The 27,040-nt window shown below is 40.7% G+C and overlaps 1 protein-coding gene across 1 annotated transcript in view; it reads right to left on the bottom strand.

Annotated features, from left to right (window-relative positions):
• Positions 1-21,738, bottom strand: part of DCHS2 (dachsous cadherin-related 2) — a 408,274-nt gene extending 386,536 nt beyond the window's left edge. Inside the window, exon 1 of the mRNA XM_077477070.1 lies at positions 18,759-21,738. Coding sequence (XP_077333196.1) covers positions 18,759-21,206 — 2,448 coding nt within the window. The 5' untranslated portion in view covers positions 21,207-21,738. The remainder of the gene's footprint in view (positions 1-18,758) is intronic.
• Between the last annotated feature and the right edge of the window lie 5,302 nt (positions 21,739-27,040).

A 27,040-nucleotide genomic window follows, 5' to 3' on the forward strand; every position in this document is an offset into this window, starting at 1 on the left:
ATTAAAGAACAGAAAGAAGGCAGAGGAAGAAAAAAAAACAGCAAGAAAGGAAAACAAATGAATGCAAAACACATAAATCCACAGTCAGTGAGTACAGAATTTAAGGATTTCAAAATTTATAGTAATGGTAATTAATGATCTCAACTGGTAAACTTGTGCCATTCCAGAGTAAATCATTACCAGTAATGTTTGCCATGTCTCTTTTTCCTCTACAGACTCCAGAGCATAAAATAAACTACAAAACATAAATATACTTATAGTCAGACAAACAAACTTTAAATTTCCAGTGCAGGAATATTCAGCTTAGTATGCAAATAGACATTATTTAGCATCTGAATAAAGTCCCACAAAATATTAATTACAAACTAGTTTATGCAACAATATAATGCTCTGTTATGGTGAGGTAGGCACAAAGCCTTCCACTACAATAATGTGAAGTGAAACCTTGCCTTTTTCTATTCAGTGTACATTCTTCATTCCTTCATTTTTGTAGTTAAAGTGATTGTAAACGATCACCTTGTAAAACAGCTCATTCAGATTAAAATAGAAATGAAAGGCAAAACATTTGGGTATAGATATAGAAAAATGATAAATAATGTTTCCCCTTTTTTTTATAAGTGATCACATTCCCTATGTTCTCAGCTACATAAGAGCTGGGGGGAGGAGAAGCAATACTAAACTGAGCTTCCCAGTGAATGGCTGAGCAGTGGGGGCTTATCAGAACAAGTCTGATCATTGTAGGAGAGCAGGCTGAATTTCCAGCATAGCTAGAGATCTGACAACAGTGTGTTCTCCTGCCTAGTGTGGTCAGAGGGACTGGAAGGAACACCAAGGATTTCACACAAAGAAACCAATACAAAGAGAACAGGATACTTTTCCATAAGTACAAGGTAAAGCAGGCACACATACACACACACACACACACACACACATATATATATATACGGTATATATATATATATATATATATATATATATATATATATGAAATGTTGGAGTAACAAACCCTCAGACGTAAGATAATTGCTTCCTGATTCTGATGATTATTTTGGCCGTATTACTTAATAGCCCTTAGGTTAAAAATAAATAACAGCAAATAACCCCAGCTGATTACAGGAGAACAGGTAGTCAGGCAGGTTGAATACTTTCAGAAAGCTGCTTTAATTTTCACAAGATCAGAGTAGGGGTTATCGCCTCTACTTCTCCATAGCACTATAAAGAATACTTTGCCTATACAATGATCTTTTCAGAAAACAAATATTGCACCCAAATAAAACCCACCATCTAAATATGTCAGAAAGCACAGAATTGTAGGTGATTCCTGATATACAAGCCACAGTTACCATTTTAAACTGTCCTAAAGTATTCTGTGCATGGGCTGACAAAATCGCATTCAGTGAAATCTATCATGAGACCTAATGATAGATGACCTTTCTGTAAAAGTAATGGGATTTGTTTGCACATGCGCAGAAATGTCTGGACCGAGAGATTCCATCTGCATGTATGGAAGTACCTAAATACAAAATGCTTTTTCAGTAACTTTAGACTATAGAGAAAAACAAGGACATGGCAGTAAATACCTTTTTGGTCTATAGGAATAATGGCCCCTTTTGAAGGTTGTGCAGAGGAAGCAAGGATAACAAGAGATTTTTAAGAGTCACTTTGAAAACTGATACAGTGGAGTAGAATCTAATGGGGCATAGTAGGTAACTAGTTACAGCTCAGATCTTACAAATTGTAAAGCCATGCTTGAGTAAAGGTGATCAGAGGGAAAAGTGGTAGTTCAGTGGCACACAAGGGGGATGCCATCTGAGCTATATAATACGCAAAGGAAATCTTCAGTTCAAGTATTAAAGTATTTCATGCATACAGTAATTACTTTCTAGATCAGCCATGTTATCATTCTTTTGGGATAATTATATGTAAGCAATCATCCCATCCTGTTGACGAAAAGCATTAGATACATTCCAGATATTTATTGAAAAGTGAATGCTAACTTAGTTGTAAATATTGTGTATGTTTATAATAACCTGTAATGTTCAAGAGAAATTAAAAACTAGATTTTGGTTAGTCGTTGTTGGACAATTAAAGAAGACACAACTTTACCTTATTCACTATGGTAAATTAGCTTTTTAAAGCAAGCATTCTCTTTGTGAGTTATGAGTTTTGTTCTTTAGTAAATCAACCCCCTTAGTTCTTTCAGTATCTAGGGATGCCAACAACCTTTGCATATATAACCTCTTGCCTTTTCTTTTCTGGACAAAATAAAAATCGTTTCTGTATACATTCAGATTGTCTACATCTGCACTGCAGCTTCTTGTTGCAGACAAGTAGAGTGAGAACAAGGAAGGCATCTGCAATATGTAACATTTTGATTCAGTTAGGATGATTTACTAAATGATTTGAGAATGTTCACAATTTTATTATCCAATTCTATAAAAATAAAATCGCTGTTTACTTATTTCAACTGTACTTGATTGGATAATTATTGTGTGATAGTAAAGTAACCTTAAAGTAGAAGTCCACCCTAAAACTAAAATCCCTGCATCTATAGACACCCACGATCCAAGACTAACCTATCTAGCCCTGTAAAGAAGAAATCAGTATACATACCTTTTCTGAAGCTGATCCAACCCCGATCTCCAGCGGTGGAACCTCTGCAGAGGACACAGACGACAACCACTGTGAAATGCATGGGAAGTGATGTCACCCATAGACTTAGGCCCCTTTTCACACTGGGGCGGGGGTGGCATCGGCGGTAGAGCGCCAATATTTTTAGCAGCGCTTTACGGTCGTATTTGCGGAGGTATTCGGCCCCATTAGCGGCCGATTTTCCGGCGGTATAGCCCCTCTGCCCCATTGATTACAATGGGCAGGAGCGGTGGAGGAGCGGTATACACACTGCTCCTTTACTGCTCCAAAGATGCTGCTAGCAGGACTTTTTCTTCCATCCTTCCAGCGCACCGCTCCAGTGTGAATGCCCTTGGGCTTTCACACTAGAGTGAATGGAGCAGCACTTTCAGGACGCTTTGCAGGCGCTATTTTTAGCGCTGTAGCACCTGTAAAGTGCCCCAGTGTGAAAGGGGTCTTTCTATGGGGATTTAGTTGTTGGCTGCCTCCTCTGCCCCATCTACATAGCGAAGCTGCGCCTGACAGCTCAGCGCAAGATTGGGTCAGAGTGGCTCCAGAAAATGTATGCATACTGATTTTTTCTTAACAGGGCTAGATAGGTTAGTGTTAGATCGTGGATGTCTATAGATGTAGGGGCTTTAGTTTTAGGGTGGACTTCTACTTTAAAAGAGCTGTATGGTCAAAAGCTATTTTGGCCATTTTGGCCATACGTCTACAGGGGACCACAGTGGTGGACTTAGTTTTGTCCGCTGTCAGCTGATGTCACTAAGCCGGTCCAAGCTCTGCAGGAATCCCGACAATAATGTCAGGATTTGCCCAGATACCTGACCGGCAGCCATTCTCCTGCCCCCTCCACTGCCCAGCGCTCCAATGAACACTGGAGGGGCAGAGCACAGAGCCAGTGACTGACAGTCACCACTCCCTGCTCACCAAAGACAGAGAACTGAATGATCTGCATTCCTTCAGTTCTTTGTGTAGAGCCAGTGGGTAACAGCTGCAGCATTGGATCTAGGTCAGTATGTTTGTTTTTTTGTAAAGCTGTGCTTCTCTTTTAGGCTTAATGTAGACGGTACATTTTTACAGCCTCTCCTGAACGATTTAACTTGACAAATATTAACCCACATTTAAAACGTCTGTTTTGCCGCGTTTAGCCACGTTTGCGTTTAGAAGCGTTTGAAAAAAAAAAAATTTTTAAATGGCCAAAAAGGAAAAACGCATGTAAACGAAATGCGGCTAAATGTGAGTTACCGCGTTTATTCGCATTTAGTGTCTGAAACGTCGGAAACTGCAGCGCCTGAACTCATTTATTTCCCTTCAAAGAAAAGCCTATAAACGCAACTGCCTAAAAACAACATTAAATGCACCTGTGTACATGTACTAAGATAACATTGGATGAGTTCAGGGGCAGCTCAAAAAAAGCATCTAACTGCCTCTGAATGTCCATTTAGAGTCATGAATGATGATTTCTGTGTTGGAATGACTGTATCCAAACAATGGAGATCACAAACTGGTATAAGGAGAAAGCCTCTGCTAACTGAATAAAAATCCCAATTTTTTACAAAAAAAAAGTGTCTTCATTCATCATCACTTTATCAAAATGTTGAATCTTCCATCATTTTCTGCCATGGTGACAACTGCCACAAAACAAATATAGAAGAATACTCTCCACAGTGGGTACAAAGACAGCAATAAAACCTGGAAGGTTCTAACCCTTCCCTAGGCTACCCAAAACTGAAATAATGTTATGGCTATATATCCACATTAAAACGGTAGTGGTTAAATTAAAAAAACTAAATTCTCTGCAAGGCAATGTCATAATGTGCTAGTATGTGCCGAGGGCACGATGACGTCACTCCTGAGCATGCGCGCAGGAGCTGCCGTTTACAGCACAGGCTCTGAAGGTCCGGCACTGGTGATGTCATTGGTTGCATGCACTCTGAATATCTCCTAAACTGTGCATGTTTGGGAGATATTAACAGTACCTACAGAGTTCACTACCACTTTAAGTAAAATCTTTGCTATCCAAGTAATTTGCTAAATTTGCCTATACAGCAAATTCTGCTTTCAAAAATATTCTCCAAGTTTTTTGTTTTTTTGTTTCTTGTTTTTTTAACCTCCCTGGTGGTATTCCAGAGTCTGGCTGGTGGTGGAATTTCAGAACCAAAAGCGGTAACCCCAAGCCAGACTCGGGGTTGCATCACAGGATCCAGGAAGAGCTTAGTTACCTTGTCCCCTACAATGTCCTCCCCGCTGTGTGAGCAGCTCGTCCTCCACTCGATTCATCACGGAGCCAAACTCCGTTCCCTGCGAGCATTGTGATACATGGGGGCGGAAAACGGTGCCAAATTCAAAAAGTGAAACACACACTATACATACACTATACTGTAATCCTACAGATTACATTACTGTATGTAATTATTTAACATCCCCTTTGTCCCTAGTCGTCCCTAGTGGTCTGCCCAGTGTACTGCATGCAGTTTTATATTATAAAAACTGTTCTTTCTGCCTGGAAACTGGAGATTGTTCATAGCAACCAAAACCGTCCCTTTACATCAAAAGTGGTTTTAGACCAGCTAGAAAACAGCGATAATAAATTAGAATCACTCGCAGAATTGAGCGATAGTGATTTGTGGGGAGATCCGTCATCAAACACTAAAAGTAATGACAGTGACAATTCTGCAACTGAGCAAATTTCAGTGTTTTAGATTACATTATTTAATAATTTTTATTATTAGTATATTATTATTTGGTATAATTATTTATAGTTATTTATTATATTATAATTTATGATTTCGTTTTTCAAACTTTATCTTACCCAAGAGGTCTACTAGACTCTGGTTTGGACAGATTTAAGTGAGTTATTCCTAAGAATTACAGGCCTACAATATAAAATGCCCAATTTCCACGCAAAATAATTGTACCGCTTTCAGCACTAAAAATCTGAAATAATTCTCCCGCCAGGGAGGTTAAAGAGCAAGTCTCTTTAGATCTTTAACTCAGATGTAAATAATTATCAGAGATGAACATGATGTGAAAGTTAAGTTTATGGTCTACTTGTTAAAGAACCTATACATAGAAAATCTATGATCAACCATTTTATAAACAATTATATATATTGCAATCAGACACAGATAAATGTTTGCTTTATATGATTTCAATTTGTATAAGGAGGAAAACAGACTTGACAGTGCATTCTTTCTCCATGCTGATTAAAGTTTACCAGTGCAAAGAATGTTTTGTGTTATATGGATCTCACAAAAGAATGCATATAGTTTTTGATCAGAGTAGATGTACCTTGTCCATGGTGGAATCAGTTGCTGCTATGTGGACATTATTCACCGTTAAAACAGCTATTACTAAGCATCACAAAGCACTGCTGACAGCATCTCTTTAGATAAGGGTTTAGTGGTGTTCACTCTACTCTCCTCTTGACATTTCTCATAATATAAACAGAGTATCAAGTTAAGGATAAGACACCAGAGCATGACTGAGTCAATTTAAGTGAGCTCAGGATTTAATATGGCCTTGTCATGGAAGCAGACCCTCCCGTATATCATTGTTCATAAATTATATTCTACCTTTCTAGGGAAATACATCAGGTTTTCTCTAGTAACCACTCACATCAAATTGTGATCTATTAATGTACTATATATTGAAATTGTTTCCTTCTATGACTTCTTTGAAGCAAAACTCAACCTTAGCAACCCATATAATTAGATAAAGTAAAACAATAAAATATTTGGGATTGCGAAGATTATTAAGTAACAGTTTTTTGTCTTGGTATCACTCGATAATTTAAAGTGGAGTTCCACCCAAAAGTTTAAGCTCCGCTTATCTGTCTCCTCTTATTTGGCACCTTTCGGGGGGGAGGAAGGAGCGGGTACCTGTTTTTGACAGGTACCCATCCCCACTTTCGTCAGACCTTGCCGTAGCAAGGTACGTCAGAAGTTCGGCCCCCCTCCTCCTCCCTCCTCCTTCCCCTGCTGCTGAGCCAGTAAGAGAGCATAGTGTGCTTCGTGCATGCGCAGTAGGGAATGGGCTGTGAAGACACAAGGCTTCACTGCCGGGTTCCCTTATTATGAATAGCAGCAGCAGGACCCGAGAGCCGATGGAAACATCGGCTGGGGTGTTGACATCGCTGGATTCCAGGACAGGTAAGTGTCCTAATATTAAAAGTCAGCAGCTACAGTATGTGTAGCTGTTGACATTTAATTTTTTTCTTGTGGGGATGGCGGAACTCTGCTTTAACTGCAGAATATTTTTAGGCAAACCTAATTACATGTTACATTGTTTCTAGTTCCCACATGATCATATGTATATTATTCTGAACAGTGTATGGAGAAAATAGGTAACCAATGTTGTTTACAGAGTGGAAGATTTTGCTTTCATGACTTTAAATAGTCACTTAGCTAAAAAATGTTAGCAGTGTTGATCATGTTAGTAATTTGCTAGTCCATATATTTGAAGTTGAATGTGTACATGTATGTAACTGACACAATCTTTCTGGAACCAAGCTCATAATATTTCCTTTTCGTGCCCATCCATTCTCCCTGACCTTTCCATCACAAACAATAATACAATCAGTCCCCCCCCTCATGCCAGGGTACAAGGCGTAATCCTACCTAGACTCTGGCCATTCCTTTCAGCCCCACATCCAATCACTGTCTAAGCCCTTGTACACATGGTTGGACATTCCGACAACCAAATCCGTCGGATTTTGTCAGACGGATTTTATCCGAAACTGTTGCATACACACAGTCGGACAAAGTTGTCAGAAAATCCGATCGTACTTAACGTGATGACGTTATTTCATTAGGACTGGACTACGTTCAGGCTAGTAGCCAATATCTTTGGTCTAGGAATTTGATCTGAGCATGCGTGGCACTTTGTCCGATCGGAATTGTCTACACATGATCGGACAAAGTCCAATTGGATCATGTTGTCGGAAAATTTTATAGCCCAGCTGGAAAACTTGGTCCGTCAGATACTCCGACGGAAACAGTCTGATGGAGCCCACACACTGCCGGATTATCCGACAACATGGTCCTATCGGACATTGTCCATCGGAATGTCCGACCGTGTGTACAAGGGCTAAATCTTGTAGACTTCACTGTAACATTTCTAAAATACACCCCTTTCTAACCAAAACCACAAATCAATCCATTCACTCCCTTATTTCTCGCCTATTGAAACTCCCTTCTCAGTCATAGACCTATATCTACACAGGCTATCCCCCTTCTGTCGGTCATGAATGTTGCTGCCAGGTTCATCCACCTTACCAACAGCTCAGTGTTCAACACTCCTCTCTGCTAATCCTTCCATTGATAGAAAATAAAAAACAGCTCTCGCAGAATATTAATCAAATGAATTCAGTGACATAGTGGCTGGTGGCATATAGATCAATATGCATTTGTCACTAAAATCAATATATAAACAATAACGAATAATTATACACAAATCTATAAAAATCTATAAAGTGTTTGGTGCTCATATGATGACAGAAAAAAGAGCGAACGATGATCCAAACTTGAAAAGTGTGAGGTGCCACACAACCCCTTTGGTGACCCCACTCACCAGAAACAATGAACCCTCAGCTTTGCAGTCTGGGGTCAAAAGGCTGTGATTGATTGATCTGGGGTATGTAGGATGGTTGCTAAAAGGCTCCTCAGGGGGGGGGGGGGGGGGGTTGCTTTGTAACAGAAAGGCTATGTCACACTCCATAGATGGGGAGACAAAGAAAAAAGCTCATAGTGAAATACCGCTAGAATGAAATGTAGAGCGCAATCTAGGCGCCACTTACAGGATATCTGGTAAAAACAGGCATCGGTAAAACATCCGAGTCTGCCGCTGTATGGCGTGCGTTCCACGGTGGCAGAAATTGCGTCAATGGTTAACGCGAACAGGAATTAAGTCAATGCGTTTCACCCCTCCTCCAGGGTGTCATCAAAGGACCTGTCAATGCATTTTGCCCTCCATTGGCTTATGATCGCCCAATGAATAATACAATTCAAAATGCTAACAACAACATACAAAGTCATTTACAACTCTGCCCTCAGCTACATCATAAATCTTGTCTCAATATATCACCCAAACCATCCTCTCTGCTCCTCTCAAGACCTTCTGCTCTATAGCTTGCTTGTCTCCTCCTCCCATGCTCATCTCCAGGACTTTTTTCAGAACCTCTCCCATCCCCTGAAACTCTAGCCCTTAATCTTTCCAGGTATCTCCTACTCTGTCCACATCTGGGTGATACTTGACAACTCATCTCTTCAGGGAAGCCTATCCTGCCTCCACCTAACAACTGAACTTTGAATACTTCCATCAGCTCATTCCTTACCATTACATTCTTTTGAACTACATACCCTACCCTTCACGTACAACCAGCTATAGAAGTGAATGTCTGTACATAATGGTACCTGGATATCTGAAACATACGCATGTGCGTATGACGTATAGGCAGACTAAAGAGGAGAATGCATTTACAATTCACACCCCGAAGATCTAAGAAAACATACAAATGAACTCAAGCCTTTTGTGTACAAGAACAAAATCTTGAAGCAATATTCCCGAACATTCTCTTGTGACATATGAAAAAAAAGCTAATTGGGAGAAGTTTCCAGCCCAGTATAAATAGAACGTTTCCCTGCATGCACTAAAGATACACAAGTCCTACTGGGATGACAGCATGCCACTCTTTTGCTGCAGATCCACAAACGTGATATACCTAATAATTTGTATAACATGTCCGAAAGGACACTGCGTTGGTGAGAAACCATGCGCTAAGGAATGAATCTACATGCATTCATTGGAATAGTGCTGACAAAACAGACTTTAACAGATGGACAGCACATTCTGCTATATAAAGTGCTGTATTTGCTGTGAAATCCCAGAATACCTAATTCCTGCAGAAGTTCCCTAAATAATATGTACTTCTACAGTACACATGATCAGGATGCCAAAAAGTGCTGAAAGTAATGACATGTTTGACGTTTGTAGAATATTATATTTCTGGGACTGCAGCATAAAAGATTTCTGCAATTAGGAGTTCAAAACACTCCAGTCACTCTGTCTCTAACACTTTGCCATATGCCACGGAACTGAACAGAAGGTCAAAGCAATAGCGCACATGGAGAAAATAATCTGTTATTCCCTGAAGACTTTGACATTTGATAACTTTTATGATTTTAACATATTGATAGAAGGTTGATAGGGTGAGATAGAAGCAAAGGAATGTACAGAAGAATGTTTAAAACTTTTTCTGGGGGGGGAGAGGCTGCTGTGATCCAACTTCCTGTTAGAGGGTGCCTACATTCATTCTCCATGGTCCCACTGTATGTAGGAAGTTGGAACATAGCCATCCTCTAGTATTTGTGTATGGATTACTTTCAGAGAATTAAGATATTATTTATTGTCACTTTAATTACAGTGTTTACTGAGCCCTTAAAGGGTTAGTCTACACCTGGGGATCAGCAACCTGTAGATCGTGATCTACCAGTAGATCGCGGACTGGTGACTGGTAGATCACAGTCTGGGCTTGTTGACCCACCATTCCAAAGCATCAGAGTGCAATGCAGAGGGACTACTTGTAAAGTTGGAGGTGTAGAAGGGAGCAAGTAGTGATGGGCTCGGGAGTGTTTGGATCAAATCTGCCAGGAAGCCTTCACTGAACACCGCCAATCATAGGCAGTGAGGCATTTCTCGGCTTGCAGCTGCACATACACATGCTGCCTATGATTGGCGGTGTGCAGAGCCGGCTTCCTGGAGGGTTCGATCCGAAGATGCCCGAGACCTTCACTACTCCTCTGTAGTGCTGCCTCCTCCCTACTTGATTTAAACCCTTGATTGCCATGCAATGCACATGATTGTGACACGGTAGTACAGCAATTGGAGGTTTAAAGTGTGAGGAGACAACACTGTGCCGTGATCTTTGATTTCTCCCATGTTGTTCAGGTAGATTTCCACCTCTTTAATGTTGCCTACCCCTGGTCTACACCAAACTCACACCATGCTTTGTTATTGCTGGGGGGTGTTAAAGTATTTAATGCTTTTTAATCTCTCTTGGATATTTCTGTGCTTGAATTTCCAGGTCTGCACACTTTTTCTGGCAACTATAAGGGTTTCCATTTGCTCTGTCATTCTCATTAATTCACTTTATTACAAAAACATGAAATGGGAACACTTCCGTATGGTAGAGAACACCCTAATCCTCATGATAGACAGCATAAAGCCATAATCTATAGCAGTGAGATCTAGCTGATTTGAGCGCAGGAGATAAAATAAACCAGCAGCTAAGTTCTTAAGACCCCACAAGTCACCGAAATATAATTAGTGAGCCAACTAACCTTTGATTGTATAACACAAATCAAAGTTTTAATTTTACTCTTTCAAATTGCTTATTTTGTGTTTTCTTTTCTATGTATGCAGTGACATACATCATATGCCTATTGCAACCAAAAAAAGTAACAATGAAGTAGGATTTAATTAGTAGGTATAGCTAAGTGTTTAGTCCTAGATCTGAGGACATGTGAATTCAATAAATATAAACTCGCTCAATCTGACAACAGCAAAGACAGTGGGATGTATTTTATCAAACAACACTAACAATAAGTAGGGGGTAGGGGCAATGGTTTTAAAAGTCATAACTGAGGTCAGATCATAACTGGGGTAGAAGTCCTTTTTCCAAATGTATTAAAAAAAACTGTATCCAAACAGTCACTCTGCAAGTTTTTATTCTGTAGTATGAGCTTTATTACCTTAAAAACACTAAACAGAATGCAAGCATTCTCTCAGGGAAACCTTCATTGATCCAAAAAAAGTGGTGCTTAAACTGCTCTTGCTGACCACCAACCCTATGGCAATATTTACTCCCACTGACTGTTGCGGCATTTTTTATTCCCACTGACCCAGATCATGTTTTACTCACATTGGCCACACATCCTGGGGTATTTCCCCCCTTTTTGTCAGAAGAACAGTGAACTGGCCCTTTGTTTAAAAAGTACAAGGCCCCTTTAACAGTGTATACATGTACAGTGAGTTAGCAATAGGACAACAGAGGTAGTAACTACCACCATGGCTCATGGGGGGGACCAAGTTAACCGAGATTTGAGACTTATTGGTGTTGATTTAATAAAGGCAAATAGGCTGTTCACTTTGCAAGAGAAATTTCCACAGATCTCAGTGAACGTGGTGAAATGTCACTTTGCAAAGAATATCCAATCGTGTGCAAGGAAAATAAAAAAAACAACATTTATTTTGCTTGCACTTGATTGAAAGAAGGAGAGCTAAACCTCATTCAGTAAGCTGTGGGGATCATTCCCATGTAAAGTGCAGCTTTCCTTGTGAAGCAAATAGTCTATTTTCCTTTAATAAATCAACCCCCTTGCCTCTTTATCTTTCACTAATCTAATGGACACATGATCATATATGTATTAGCTAACATACTCACAGATTTGTTATACCATAAGGCCTCCCTCCCCTTCGCAAGTTCCCAGACTTTTAGTGCCTTATTTCCTACATAGTGATATTCAAAGCAGTTCAAGAACTAGGAACCATAACAGTAGCTTAAGGGCAGTTATCACTAAGGGGAAATCTGAGAAATTCCATGTTGTAACTGGAGTGCTGTGACCCAAACCTGATCGATTGCTCTGAGGCCCATGGGGCTATGCAGGTAACAGTAGTAAGGACATAGCATCAACACATAAAATAAAAATAAACACATAGCTTAGTTATCTCACATCATGCAATGAATAGGATATAGTAATGTAATACAGTTGTTATAAATGTGTATTTTATTAGGGTAAAGAGCTCCATGACCCCATACAGAAAGAAAACAACCAAGTTTAAAGGTTTTGATTAATAATAAAAGTATTATAATATAAAAAGCTAAACTGTTTAAACACCACTGTTGAAGGGGTTTAAACACATTGAAAATGGTTGGAGTGATCTAATATTCAACCGCTTTATTTATAATAAATAATAAAACAATTAGGTTCCTGACTTCCCACTATAAAACCAAACACTCTTTCTGTTTCTTAAGGTGGTAAATCTATTAGATAAAACCAATCAGATTCCAAGTAGTTACCTTAACAGACACAGTATAAATAACAGAATAGAAAATAGAAATAACTGAATTTGGCATTTTATTCCATTTGGCATTTTATTCCAATAGAAAACTCTGGGTTAACTACTATGCACAGCCTATAACAAAATACAGGCATACCCCACGTTTAAGTACACAATAGGGTTTATTTACTAAAGCTGGAAAGTGCAAAATCAGGCTCACTTCGGCATAGAAACCGATGAGCTTCTAAACCCAGCATGTTCAATTAAGCTTTGGTAATAAAACCTGGAAGCTGATTGGTTTCTATGCAGAAGTGAGACTGATTTTGCACTTTCCAGCTTTAGTAAAATAAACCTTATTGCGTACTTAAAAGTGGGGTATGCCTGTACTATACAAAAGGAGATCATGGACCCTTCAATCAGTAAAATCTAAATGTTGAGACCCTGATGTGTTAAAAAATGAATTTCACCAAACATTAAGACTAACAGTAATTTATTGCACCATTCTCAACTAATCTTCACTTTTTTACAATGAATGAATGAATGACTTGTATAGCGCTATCTATACGAACTGAATCGCCTCAGGGCGCTTTTCTTGCCACCGGTGTCCATCTGCAGCTATTTATGCGGTCCTTTAACCTGTAGGGTCTCGACACACTTACAACATTGACATACACATATTATGGGCAATTTTTTTTTTTGGACAGGGTCTAATTAACCTACCTGCATGTCTTTGGAGTGTGGGAGGAAACCAGAGTACCCAGAGGAAACCCACGCAGGCACAGGGAGAACATGCAAACTCCAGGCAGACAGTGTTGTGGTTGGGATTTGAACCAGCAACCCTTTTGCTGCTAGGTGAAAGTGCTAACCCCTACACTTTTAGAGCATACGCGACAAACACACTTTTTTTTTTTTTTGCTTAGCGAGTTAGTTTTAATTCCTGTAGTTTGCCACAATGCACTGCAACCCGCCTCAAGGCGGATTAACACAAGTCAATGCACATGGTGTGTACAAGCCTATAATGCTCTGATGGACACTGACATCTACATTTACCCTTTCCTTGGAGACGTAGGGGTATCCCCCCCCCCCATATCAGAGCCCTCATTTCACCTTTAACATCAAGGCCCTGAGTCCCCCCCCCCTTCAGATATTCAAATGAGAGTCCTCAGCCTCTCATTCACATCAAAGTCCTAACTCACAATCCTCACCACAGTGCTGCGGCAGCGATATAAAGGCAGGAGGCAGAGCAGGTCTGACCCATGGCATCATTGGTTGTTATGGTGCTGGCAGCTGGCGTGCCTGCACCATGGAAACACATTAAATACTGGACAAACTGCATCCTGTATTGACGTTTACTTTGAAATCTGGGATGATTGATACTTTATGCGATAGGCAACAAGCCTACACCACATTAGAAATTTGCCCCATGTCTTGGGACCCTCTAGCCCTGTATAGTGACGTTATGACTGCCAGTCCTAAATAGGCTTATTCTGAATGTATGTTTCCTCCATACCATGTGCACTTCTTCCCCCAAACTCCAAGAACCCATTGATAGACTAATCAGCTTTGGACTATACAGTATAAACCGCAGTGTTTGCACCTATATGGCTGCTGTAGGAAATTAAGTGATTGTAAAGCTTTGTTTAAAAAAACTGATTTTCAAACCTTTTTTTTTTTTCTAGTGATATCAAGAATAATATTATTATGATTTTTTTTTATTTGGACAAGTTACCACATCACCATTATCTGTATTCCTTAGTTCAATCAATCTGATCAAAGATACAGCCGTGTTTCTTGTTAATTTTACATTGTATTTTTTTTAAATGTAACTGCCTACTTTCAAACTGTCATTTGAAGTAAAGCACATAGCCAAGTATTATTCTACACAATTTTTTATTGTGCATTAAAAAAAAAAAAATAGAAAATATAACAAATCAAATCATTATTATTCAACCAAAAAATAAAATAAAAGCCTCATGCATGTGTCCTGCTTCTTAATATAGGGGGTCAACAATGCCAAGAGTTGGTGAAAGCAGGGGTCCGTCATCTGGAGAGAATTCAGAAAAACATCTGGATTATTCTCCTGGAGCTCCCGCAGCAATGGCATATGACATAATTGGTCAGGATTAATAAAGCAACCAATTTTTGGTCCAAGAACTCCTCCTACTCCTGTTGCTGGACTGGACTTGGGGCAAAACAATAACTCCAAGGCCAATAATAAACAACACGTTATCTCCCCCGATTCCACAACATACCTGGTTGACGAATGGCCATTCAGAAAAAAAACAAAAAGCGCAAAATGAAAAGCACGAATCAACACTCACCAAACTTCTACTAACACGAAATTAGCAGAAGGAGCCCAAAGGGTGGCGCTAAAGAGCTGAAAAAACACATAATATGTCAGTATGTTTGTGTTTGTGGGCCAAAAATTCCTTGCCGTTTGTATGCAAGACAAGTTTGGGCCAATGCCATTCCACGGTTTTGTTGGTCAACAATCCGATCAAGTGTACGAGGCTTAAGACTGCAATTGAAAGCAATTGGATAATACATTACAAAGTATTAACTGGGGTCGTATAGGTTATTTTACAAGATTTGTCATGGGGAATGACATTTGCAATGGGTTTGTCTCTTTATAAAACATATATTCACAGCACAATATATAAACTAATTTTTACAATATTTCAGCCTAAGGTGAAAACATTCCAGCAAATCCTATTTTGAAGATACCTTTCCACTAAAGATGGACATGGAAGCATCAAACTATAGATATATCTCCTAAAGTTAAGCGCAAACATGCTAAGTATTGATTGAGCACACCTCTTGCAGAGATTTTGCCCCTATTTTTCTTTTAATCTTCTTTTTCTACAAGAAGGAAGACTTGCACTATATTTCTTCATGCATCATTCAGATTCCTCATCTACTTTCTAGACTAATTCAAGCCCAGCAATGATGCAGTTTTATAAATCCCAATACCTGTTCAGTAGCATTTAAAGGGTATACTTATCCTTCCTGCCTATCCCCCACCCCCCAACATAAAGCAACCAATCTTTTCCTATTCAAGAAGCATATATACTTAAAGTGGAATGTCAGTCATTTTTTCATCTTTCCATCTATTAAATCTTCTGCCCTTGTTGTTTTAACTTTGGATAGTAAAACATTCTGCCAGTAAATACCTTATACAGCCCACTTCCTGTTTCTCGACTGGTCATTGGCTTAGCCTTATGACATCATGCACAGCTCTCTCGCTTACTCCCGTGAGAGTTTGCCAGGAAGGGAGGGGGGATGAGTCATAAGAGGGCAAATGAGAGCTGCAGAGCTGGAGGTGTGCCTCTGTGTGTCTGTGTAAATCCAGGAAGTGTGGTTGCAGCCAGACTCAGTGGAGGGAAAATTCTGCAGCATATTTGGCAAGTACAGTATCACAGTATATATAAAATAATATGCAAAGTGGTTAGAGGGAAGCTACAGAATGGCAAAGATATTTTTATTACACATTATGTCAGCAGACTGCAGTTCCTCTTTAAGTCTGAGAGCCAAGGCATACTCCAACTGTGTTGAAATCCAAAATGACCTTGCTCCTGGCCACCTCTGTGCAGTTGACCCTATAGCCTTCAATGGGAATATCTCCAAAGCATCTCCAGCCTCAGCCTCAGGAAATTGTCCCCTAAAAGCCTATGTGGATTGACTGCTAAGGCACCACTAGCGGTACAGAGATATCCTATGGGATTTCAACACAAGATTTTAGCTCTGAGATTCAGGTTAGCTTGCATCTGGAGAAAGGAAAGGTGTATTACTTTAGGTCAGGATGACTAGGCAATAAACATAAGTGTTCTTCATGTGAAAGTGCTTTTGGGCTGTGTATATAAAGTTTTTCTCAGGCAGAGGTGCTTCTCACCCTGTGACCTGTTATAATATTTCAATAGGCAATTTAGGTGTATGGGAATATCCAGACCGGAGATTAAGCATTATTGTTTAAAGCTGAGCAGGGGTGATCTGTTCTGCATACTTACATTGGTCCAGCTTGGCAGAATTTAAGTAAAAACTGAAATTCACTGTGGAAGTTTTTGATTTTACAGTGATAGTGGCAATACTGCTGCGATTATTAAAGTGCCATGTTTTTGTTCCAAGAAACACAAGACATTCCTTGATTGGACATGGTGGGCAGTGGACGAAGTGGGTAGTGACATCACAATCTTCACCTATCCAATCAGAAACATTTATTGTATTCATTGAAAAAATGAACAGGCTTTCTAAAAATAGTGGTGGTGCCAAGCAAGCATGCAGAGGGGAAGCTGCTCATGCAAAACCCTGAGCAGGACCTGGAAGATCGTGATTATCACTGTAATAGTGCAGAATACTACAGTGATTTTCAGCTTTGCCAGCTGCTCATCTGGTATAAGATATGCACACTTACATTGTGCCAACAATCTGATAATACAATATAGAGGATTCTTGGAGTTCAGCTTTGATAAATGTGCATTATTTTTTATTAGATTTGTTGCTATACAGTAAATTGTGACATGTATGGGATCTAATAATCCAGATTTGTTAAAGTGGCTGTTGAAAAAAATAATGAAAAGTCAGCAGCTACAAATACTGTAGCTGCTGACATTTAACAAAAGGACACTTACCTGTCCAATTGTTCCAGTGCCGTCCTCACCCGGGCTAACTCTTTACTAGCCTTTGGGTACCCAGTGCTGGCATCCTAACTGTGAGCAGCCAGCTATGCTGCTTTCAGCGTCACAATCAGTTTCCACTGCACATGCCTGAGCCCCGCTGCTATTTGTGAATAGTTCCACAGTCTTTTGGGACCTCTGATGTGTCCCAGAAGAACTTGAGGTGGGTAGGGGAGGAGAAGAACTTTTTCTTGGATTGTCTAGGCAATCTACTCTGTTTCTCCGAAAATAAGGCCTACAAGGACTTTAACTAGGGCTTATTTGGGGGGTAGGGCTTATATTGCAGCCATCACCGACAATCACGCTAGGTCTTATTTTCGGGGAAAGAGGGTAAGTGGAAGTGGGAGGGGGTACCTGTCAAAACTAGGTACCCGCTCCCTCCACACATGCCAAGTATGGGAGGAGAGGTGGGAAGAGCTCCACCCAAAAGGGGAAGTTCCGCTTTAAGGACTCTTCCCCCGATCCTCTTTAAGAAGTGCCACTTTTGTGGAGTGGGGGGGGCGGGTACCCTATTTTGACAGGTACCCACTTCCATTCTCCTCCTGGAGAGTTATCCTCCCTCCCTCCCCCCTCCAGAAGGAAAGAAGGCAGCAGGTGAAACTGACTGGGGTGAGCACACCGCTGGATCCTGGGACAGGTGAGTGGCTGTTTTTTAAAAGTCAGCAGCTACAGTTTTTGTAGCTGCTGGCATTTTTTTTTTTATATATAACAGCAGTTTGGAACTCCTCTTTAAATGCTTGTTTTTTCCCCCCCTGGGATCCAGTGCATTTGCTTACCTTATCCCTTTTCCCACAGGCTCCTACTTCCATGCAGCCAGTTCCCCACGGCCACTTCTTATCAAAGCTTAGCTGTGATATCATGACATACAATGCAGGACCAGCAGTCCTGCATTGTAAGTGAGGACACCAATGTTACTGCCCACCAGCTGGAGTATCAGAGGAGGAAGAGATAAAGAAAGTAAAAGCACTTTTTATTGGTATGCTAATTGAAGACAGGAAGATGTGATTTTTTAAATCTTTGACAGATCTTTATACTTTTTACCATTTCCTTAACTTGAATTTTATGTTATTGTGCATATTCCCATTTCAGACATTGGAGAAAAATGGTAATAAGGCAGTATAAAAAAAAAACAGAAGCATTTTTTTTATGGCTTTCAACAAACAGATCCCTGTAAGTGTATAATGATAAAACCAGGAATGAAAAGCTGCGATCAGACATCTACAGTATGTATACTGCAGGAAGATTGTGGATTTTGAAAAAGATTGCTGCAGGGTGCACCTGGCATCAGAAAGAGGTTATACCAACATAAATCAAAAAGCTGAAATATATATATATATATATATATATATTTGCTTCATACATTTTTAAAAATATCTTAATACTGTTATATCTTACCTGAAGAAAGCAGTGCCCCAAAGCTGAATGTTCCTGCAAGGTTACATTGTAGAACTGTTGTAAGAAGACTGGTTCATTGTCATTGGTATCCTCAACCATTATGGTCACATGACAGCTAGATGATAGTGGAGGGTTACCCTGGTCAGTAGCTATAACCACCAGATTCATTACAGTCTCTGTTTCATAATCCAATGATCTTGTAATGCTCAGAACCCCTGTATGTGGGTCTAGTTTAAAAGCAGTAGAAGAGGCACTGCTCTGCAGTGTGTAAATTATTCTGGCATTTGGGCCGTCCTCATCTAAGTCCTGGGCATTAATACTGAGGACAGCAGTGCCAGGGGAAGCAGATTCTGAAACTGTCACTTGGTATCCATTAGGTTGGTTAAACATTGGAGGTTGGTCATTTAAGTCAGTGATACTAAAAAGTAATGTTTTAAGAGTCTGTAAAGGAGGGGAGCCTGAATCACTAGCAAGCAAGCGCAGTTCATATAGATCTTTTTGTTCGCGATCAAGAAGAGCATCAACACACAGAAAATACACTTGTGGTCCAACAGGTCGAAGAGAAAATGCACCATCAGCACCTTCCAAAGTCAGTGACACTTGTTGAGGTGCTCCAGTGCTTCCAGGATTAAAATGTTGTCTTTCTTCAGCAACATTCAGAGGATTTTTGCTTTGTGAGATATTTACAACAGGTGGTATTTTTGCTAGTGAATGTCCTACCACACCAACATTTCCTCTACTATCTTGAAACTTGCCTACATGACTTTCATTGCCCATATCACTGCTGGTTTCCCAGGGCTTGCCCTCAAGCTCTAAATCAGGGTCAGAAATGGAAATTCTTGCTAAGTACTCTCCTATTCTTGCTCCTTCTGATACTTCTGGTTGCCCACTTTCAGTGAGTAGGGTGACTTGTATGCTGGGTTTGTTATCATTAACATCAAGGACATTTACCATGACAAGGACACTAGAAACTTCAGGTTGGGATCCACCATCTTTGGCTTGGACTACCAGCTGATGAAGAGCTTTTTGTTCTCTGTCCAGGGGGCGACTGACCCTTACAATTCCAGTACTTTCTTCAACACTGAAATATTCCTCACCTGACCACAAGCTATAAATAACTTCCCCATTGCTGCCTAAATCAGGGTCCACTGCATGAACAGCACAAATTAAGGTGCCTGCAGGGGCATTTTCCCACACCCAACCCTTATATTCAGACCGGTCAAAGCTTGGTGGATTATCATTTGCATCCAAAACAGTTATGTTTACCAGAAGTCTTCCAGTTCTACGTGGATAACCACCATCAAAAGCTTCAACCTCTAGCTGATAGTTATCAATTGCTTCTCTGTCAAGCCAATGTACTAACACTAGATCCAGAGGGTTGAGGCGAGAATCAGTAGATGACCATTCTACCTCTACCTCTTCCTGTGAATCAGAACTGTCAGTATTTCCCCTTGTATTGGGATATACTTCATACACATAACCCCCAGGATATGTATCATGCCCCAGGACAGGTGATTTTAAATGTTCAGAAATTACCTCTTCCCCATTAAATCCCCCCTCTGCATCCTCTATGTCAGCTGCCCTCTCCCACTGCTGCCCTCTCTCTGAGTATGAGTCCTTATTTTCTTCTTTACTGTTATCAAATGAAAGCAATTCATCACCCCTTATCCATGACCCCTCAATGTCTGGTCCTAATCCCTTACTGGTTGTCCTAAACTCTGCTGATTTGTCCTGGCTAGACTGATCTTTTTGCTTCCAAACCTGAAGAGTTGCTTTTGGTCTATAAAAACCCCTTTCCCCCCTTACCTGTTCTGCTACCCGACCCCACTCCTTCCCTGCAGCCCCTGCACCAGACATGCTATCCCCATACCTGATGATGAAGGCAGCTTCCTGGCTACCCCTGAGTAGTGAGTAGCCTAATAACCCATGCTCTCCCTTATCTGGATCCCAAGCTGCAGGTAATCTGAAGGTAGTTCCAGGTGGAGTTAGCTCAGATACTTGTAAACTAAGTGATTGTACAGGAAAGGTAGGAGAGTGATCATTGACATCATGTACTGTGATCTCTACCTGCACCACCTCCCCCAGCAATGTGGCAGCCACAAAACTGTACCGCTCTCTTCTCTCTCGATCCAGAATTCGGAGGGTTCTTACAATTCCAGTGTCTGTATCTATCTGAAAGTCCCTGAGCACTGGGGACTCCCCACTTTCCTCTGATAGGAAGAAACCTTCACCTGGGCTCCCCTCTGGCAGTCCTGCACGGATGTCTCCTACTAGGGTACCAGGTGGTAGACCTTCATCCACAGCCAGGCTGAGATTGTACACCTGAGCTCTGCAGCAGCAGTCCATACAAAGCAGCATCAGCACCAGCAGAGAGTGCAGAGGTAAAATGTGTCTATAGCATCCCATCACTCTGTCCCCTCTGCACCTCACTCTATTCCTCATAGCCATCCTCTGCTGCTACAACTGCACCAATACATCCAACACACTCCTTACATCCAAGACTTCTTCTCTGCCATGCACATACATAGATGCCAGTCACTGCCAAGCTTATTCTCTTCTATCCAATATGCAGACCTTGTCTAGGTCCTCTCTTGTCTGCAGTTCATATTTAAATTCAAGGACTGTTTTTAAGGTCCAGATGACTTGGCACAGACTGCTAGTTTGATGCAGATTCAGAAAAAAAACTCCCTCCTGTGAACAAATGCTGTATCCTGTCTCTTGTATTGTCCTATGCAGAAAGAAAAAAAAATCTTTAGTATTTCCATTCACATCTGGTTTTCTTCTGCTGGAAATCTGTCCTTTCCCATCGAATCAGGTGCATGCTCTGTATTATTGAAGTGCATTTTTTTTTTCTTCTTGAATAGGAAAATAATAGAATCCTCTGGAGCACAGATAAGAGACGAAAAAGAAGCAGAAAAAAAAGTTGATGGGAATAACAAGTGTGTGTGGCAGCAGCAGCAGCCCCTGTCCCTGCAGTGTCTCCTCCTCCCTGCTCAGACAATCTGTGCCTCTCTCTCTGATCTGCCTGTCTAGAGCTGTGCTGGTCCTTCTGAGCACGTGATCCTCAGGCAAGGGCAAAGCCTGCTCATTGCATTGCACTGCAGTAAGCATCTGCTACTATCACTATTCACATACACCAGGCTGCTCCACTAATACACCCTTCCCTGCCTGCTGACATGGACAACTTTATCATCTCTAGTACAAAGTAACCTGTACACTAACATAAGCTGATCACACAAACAACATAGTAACTTTGTATACACTTTGTGTATTGCTATTATGTTTCTTTTTTTTTTTTTTTGTTTATGTAACTATTATGCTTTTATAACAACAACAACAACGTTTTATTTTTTATTTTTTCCTGTTGGGTCATCATAGTTCTTTTTCTCACCATACCAAAAATGTATAAAAATGATCAGCATATCCCTATTTGTAACCTTAAAACATCAACATTTTTTCATCTTTATTTTTGCTTTGAATGAAGGCTTACAGTGACACTAAAAGGTTCATGTTTAAAAAATAAAATAAAAAAATAACAAACATATCATACTTACCTCCAAGTAGCCCCAAACCTGCTCTTCTGGGGTCCCTCGGCGGCTCTCCCGGCTCCTCCTCACATCAGATAACCCTCTGGGAAATGCGCTCTCCCGGGGAGTTAACTTACAGGTGCGCTCCCGAGACCAGCATTCGGTGTCCATAGATGCTGCATCATTGGATTTGATTGACAGCAGTGGGAGCCAATGGCTGTGCTGCTAATAATCTATCCAATCAACAGCCGAGAACCCCCTAGCAGAGAGACAGCACGTCCCCGTGGGACAAGTTCAAGGGTTCAGGTAATAAAAACGAGGGGGCTGGGTGACGGGTCACTGACAGGTGACTTTTTACATTAAAGGGGTTCTGCACTCATAATACAACATTTGCCCATTCTGTTGCCTCTAGTTAATATATCTCATAATGCCACCTGTTTTTTTTTTTTGATTCACCTACCTTTTGTAATCTTCAGTAGTTTATTTTAAACCCCTGCGGCGATGGGCGGTCTCTTGCGGGGATCAGCGTAATTTCCTGTTGAAGCCCGCACTGTCTCCTGGGATCTCGTTCGTGTAATCCCAGGAGACATTGCGGCTAATGCACCCGACATCTCGCGAGATTTCGGGTGCTACAGCCGACATCTCGCGTGATTTTGGTAATTACAGCCGAGATCTCGCGAGATCTCGGCTGTAATTACCGAAATCACGCGAGATGTCGGCTGTAGCACCCGAAATCTCGCGAGATGTCGGCTGTAGCACCCGAAATCTCGCGAGATGTCGGGTGCATTAGCCGCAATGTCTCCTGGGATTACACGAACGAGATCCCAGGAGACAGTGCGGGCTTCAACAGGAAATTACGCTGATCCCCGCAAGAGACCGCCCATCGCCGCAGGGGTTTAAAATAAACTACTGAAGATTACAAAAGGTAGGTGAATCAAAAAAAAAAAACAGGTGGCATTATGAGATATATTAACTAGAGGCAACAGAATGGGCAAATGTTGTATTATGAGTGCAGAACCCCTTTAATGTACTATATTAAGGTGAAAAAATACAAAACTTTACAATCCCTTTAATCCCCTGCTGACATGGACAAATGGACAACTTTATCATCCCTAGTACAAAGTAACCTGTACACTACTTAGTGTGTTCAACATGAGCTGATCACACAAACAACATAGTAACTTTGGGGGTTATTTACGAAAGGCAAATCCACTTTGCACTACAAGTGCACTTGGAAGTAAAGTCGCTGTAGATCCAAGGGGGACATGCAAGGACAATAAAAAACAGCATTTTAGCTTGCACATGATTGGATGATAAAATCAGCAGAGCTTCCCCTCATTTCAGATCTACTCCTTAGATTTAGTGACTGCACTTTCAAGTGCACTTGCAGTGCAGAGTGGATTTGCCTTTCGTAAATAACCCCCATAGTGTTTAACATGAGCTGATCACCCAAACAACATAGTAACTTTGTATACACTTTGTGTATTGCTATTATGTTTTCTTTTTTTTTTCTTTTCTTTTTGTAACTATTATGCTTTTATAACAACAACAAAGTTTTGTTTTGTTTTCCTGTTGGGACATCATAGATCTTTTTCCCACCATACCAGAAATGTATAAAAACGATCAGCATATCGTTATTTGTAATTTTAAACCATCAACATTTTTTCCATCTTTCTTTTTTGCTTTGAATTTCTGCTGTCTGTGTTCCATTTTTCGTTCAGTTTTCGGACCCACAAACATAACAGAGTGAAAGGAGATCTCTTCTAAAATGAGGATGGTCCATCCTAAGGATCACCATACACATTACAATCTAGCCATACAATCTTTGTGCAATCAACTTTGGGTTTGCCAAAATGATGTAAGCTGGAGACCTATGCCTGGTACACACGATCAGATAATCGGGTGATAGAAATCACTTTCGGATTGATCGCACGATATTTTGATTGTTATTACACAGCTTTAGACAGACGATCACGACAGTCCGTCCAACAATATCCGAAGTGATAAACAAGAAAACTTTGCTCGGACGATAACCTGACAATCATTTAATCAGCACAGTATGCATCCGCTAAAAATTGATAGACAACCACCATGCATGATTGGAAACATGAAAATATCCTGGAAGGAGATGGGGGAACATAAACAATGTTCCTACCACTAAAATAGTCATCATTCATCCTTATTTTTTTTCAATAATTGTCTGGATTGTCCTCTTGCAATCTCTTTTAGAAGAGACATGTGGGCGTACTTCTGTCGGTCCTGCAGCCATTGCTTGGACCATGCCCTCCTTTTTATTTTCTCTTTTAAAGGACATTCTGGATAGCCAATATCCCCAACATGACAACAGGAAGTACTGGGTCCTGCATTCCTTCTGTAAAGTTTGCTGTTCTACATTTGTTAAGAGAATGAGCGAAAAAACGCACACAAATGAAATGTGCGGAGAACAATACATGAATATGCCTCTACACTACGAACGGATAGTTAAAAGGCGTGGCAGACACAGGGGTCAGGCGTATTTGACATAATTTCTGATACATAGCTATGAAAACAGGAAGGTTTTCCAGAATCGTACGTCAAAAATCATACATTTTGTAGAGCACATTTTTGCACTTTTGTATTCAATATTAGTATTACGCAACAAAATGTGTCGTACAACTATCTGATCATGTGTATGAGGCATTAGACTGGTATCACACAAGTGACCGGATCAGGTCTGCCTGTGAGTTTTTCAGGCAGACCTCATGGGACCAGCCATTGTTCTCTATGGAGCGACAGATGTCAGCAGACGTGTCCGCTGAAACCTGCCGGCATCCAATCCAATCCTGTCAGCTAAAAACAGACGGATGGGGGGTACATTCCCCATCCATCCAGCGGATCGGATGAAAGTCGGATGATCATGAACAGGTGGTCCATTTCCATCCAATAACCCCATAGAGAACAATGGGGCTGTGTCTGTGTCCGCTCTGAATAGAAGGCGTGGACACAGACCTGTCATCCACCTGCTCAGTGGGATCAGCGGAGAGATCCGGTGGATGCATTTTATGGAGTCCACCCTGTGTAAAAGGGGCCTTAAAGTGGTTATAAAAGCTTATATATATACTAGACTCTCCCTCCTGATTGACTAAGACTCCCACTGCTGTCAATCAAAGTCAGTTAGCAATGAGGAGAGAGAGGGTCCAGGGCCAAACTGCAGCTCCATTTATGAATGGACACACAGAGTGTGGGTGCCCCCATAGCAAGCTGCTTGCTGTGGGGGCACTCAGCAGGAGGGAGGGCCAGGACCATGGATGAGGGATCTAAGAAAAGGAGGATCTGTGTTGCTCTGTGCAAAATCATTACACAGGGCAGGTAACAATAACACGTTCATTATTTTTAACCTCCCTGGCGGTATTCCCGAGTCTGGCTTGGGGTGGAATTTCAGTACCACTAGCGGTAACCCCAAACCAGACTCTGGATCGCAAACCTTGTCCCCTGGATCCTGCGATGTCCTCCTCGCTGTGTGTGCGAGCCGTCCGCTCGATTCACACAGTGCCCGAGTGCCGCTAAGCTCAGTTCCCTGTGACGTTACGACGTATGGGAGCAGAGATCGGCGCCAAATTCAAAAAAGTAAACACAAAAAACACATACAGTTTACAGTACTGTATAAAAAAATATGCATCCCCTTTGTCTCTAGTGGTCTGTGCAGTGCCCTGCATGCACTTTTACATTATAAATACAGTTTTTTCTGCCTGGAATTTGGAGATTGTCCATTGCAACCAAAAAGTGTCCCTTTATGTCAAAAGTGATTTTAGACCAACTCGAAAACAGTGATAATAAATTAGAATCACTTGCAGAATTGAGCGATAGCGATTTGTGGAGAAATTCGTCATCAGACATTAAATCTAATGACAATTCTGCAAATGAGCAAATTTCTGTGTTTTTGGATTTGATTACATTATTGAATATTTTTTATTATTATTTGTTATAATTATTTATGGTTAATTATTATATTATAAACTTTATCATACCCGGGATGTCTGCTAGACTCTGGTTTGAACAGATTTAAGCGAGTTATTCCTAAGAATTGCAGGCCTACAATATAAAACGCCAAATTTCCATGCAAAATAACTGTACCGCTTTCAGCACCTAAAATCAGAAATAATCATACCGCCAGGGAGGTTAAAGTAAAGAACAAGACTTTAATATCACCTCAAAGCAGGGGCGGATCCTCCCTCCACCACCTCACCAGATTTAGGTTTCAGGAGGCATCATCTAAATGCAGCTGCAGGGACTTTATTTCAGCTTCCCCCTACTCCTCGCAGCTCCCAGGTGGCCTAAAATATATTCCCTGGGCCCCATCATTTAATTTAGAGGGGCCTAGAGACTTTTTTTTTTATTCAGTACTCAGGCGGATTAACACCACCAGGAGCCGCATTTTGCGATAATGAAATGAAGGTTCCGGCTCTGGCGGAGTGATATCAGTCAGCAGTCTTATTACTGCCTAACTCTATCAGCCAGATCGCTGCCATTACTAGTAAAACAAAATAATAATAATAAAAATGCCATAAATCTATCCCCTACTTTATAGAAGCTATAACTTTTGCACAAACCAATCAAGTTATGCTTATTTCGATGTTTTTTTACCGAAAATATGTAGAAGAATACATATTGGCCTAAACTGAGGAAGAAATTTGTTTTCTGTTTTTTTAAATTGGGATATTTATTATAGCAAAAAGTAAAAAATATTGTGTTTTTTTCAAAATTGATGCTCTTTGT

This window comes from Lithobates pipiens, unplaced genomic scaffold (genome assembly GCF_037356315.1).
Source record: "Lithobates pipiens isolate NorthernLeopardFrog02 unplaced genomic scaffold, aLitPip1_a1.2 Scaffold_13, whole genome shotgun sequence".
NCBI lineage: Eukaryota > Metazoa > Chordata > Amphibia > Anura > Ranidae > Lithobates > Lithobates pipiens.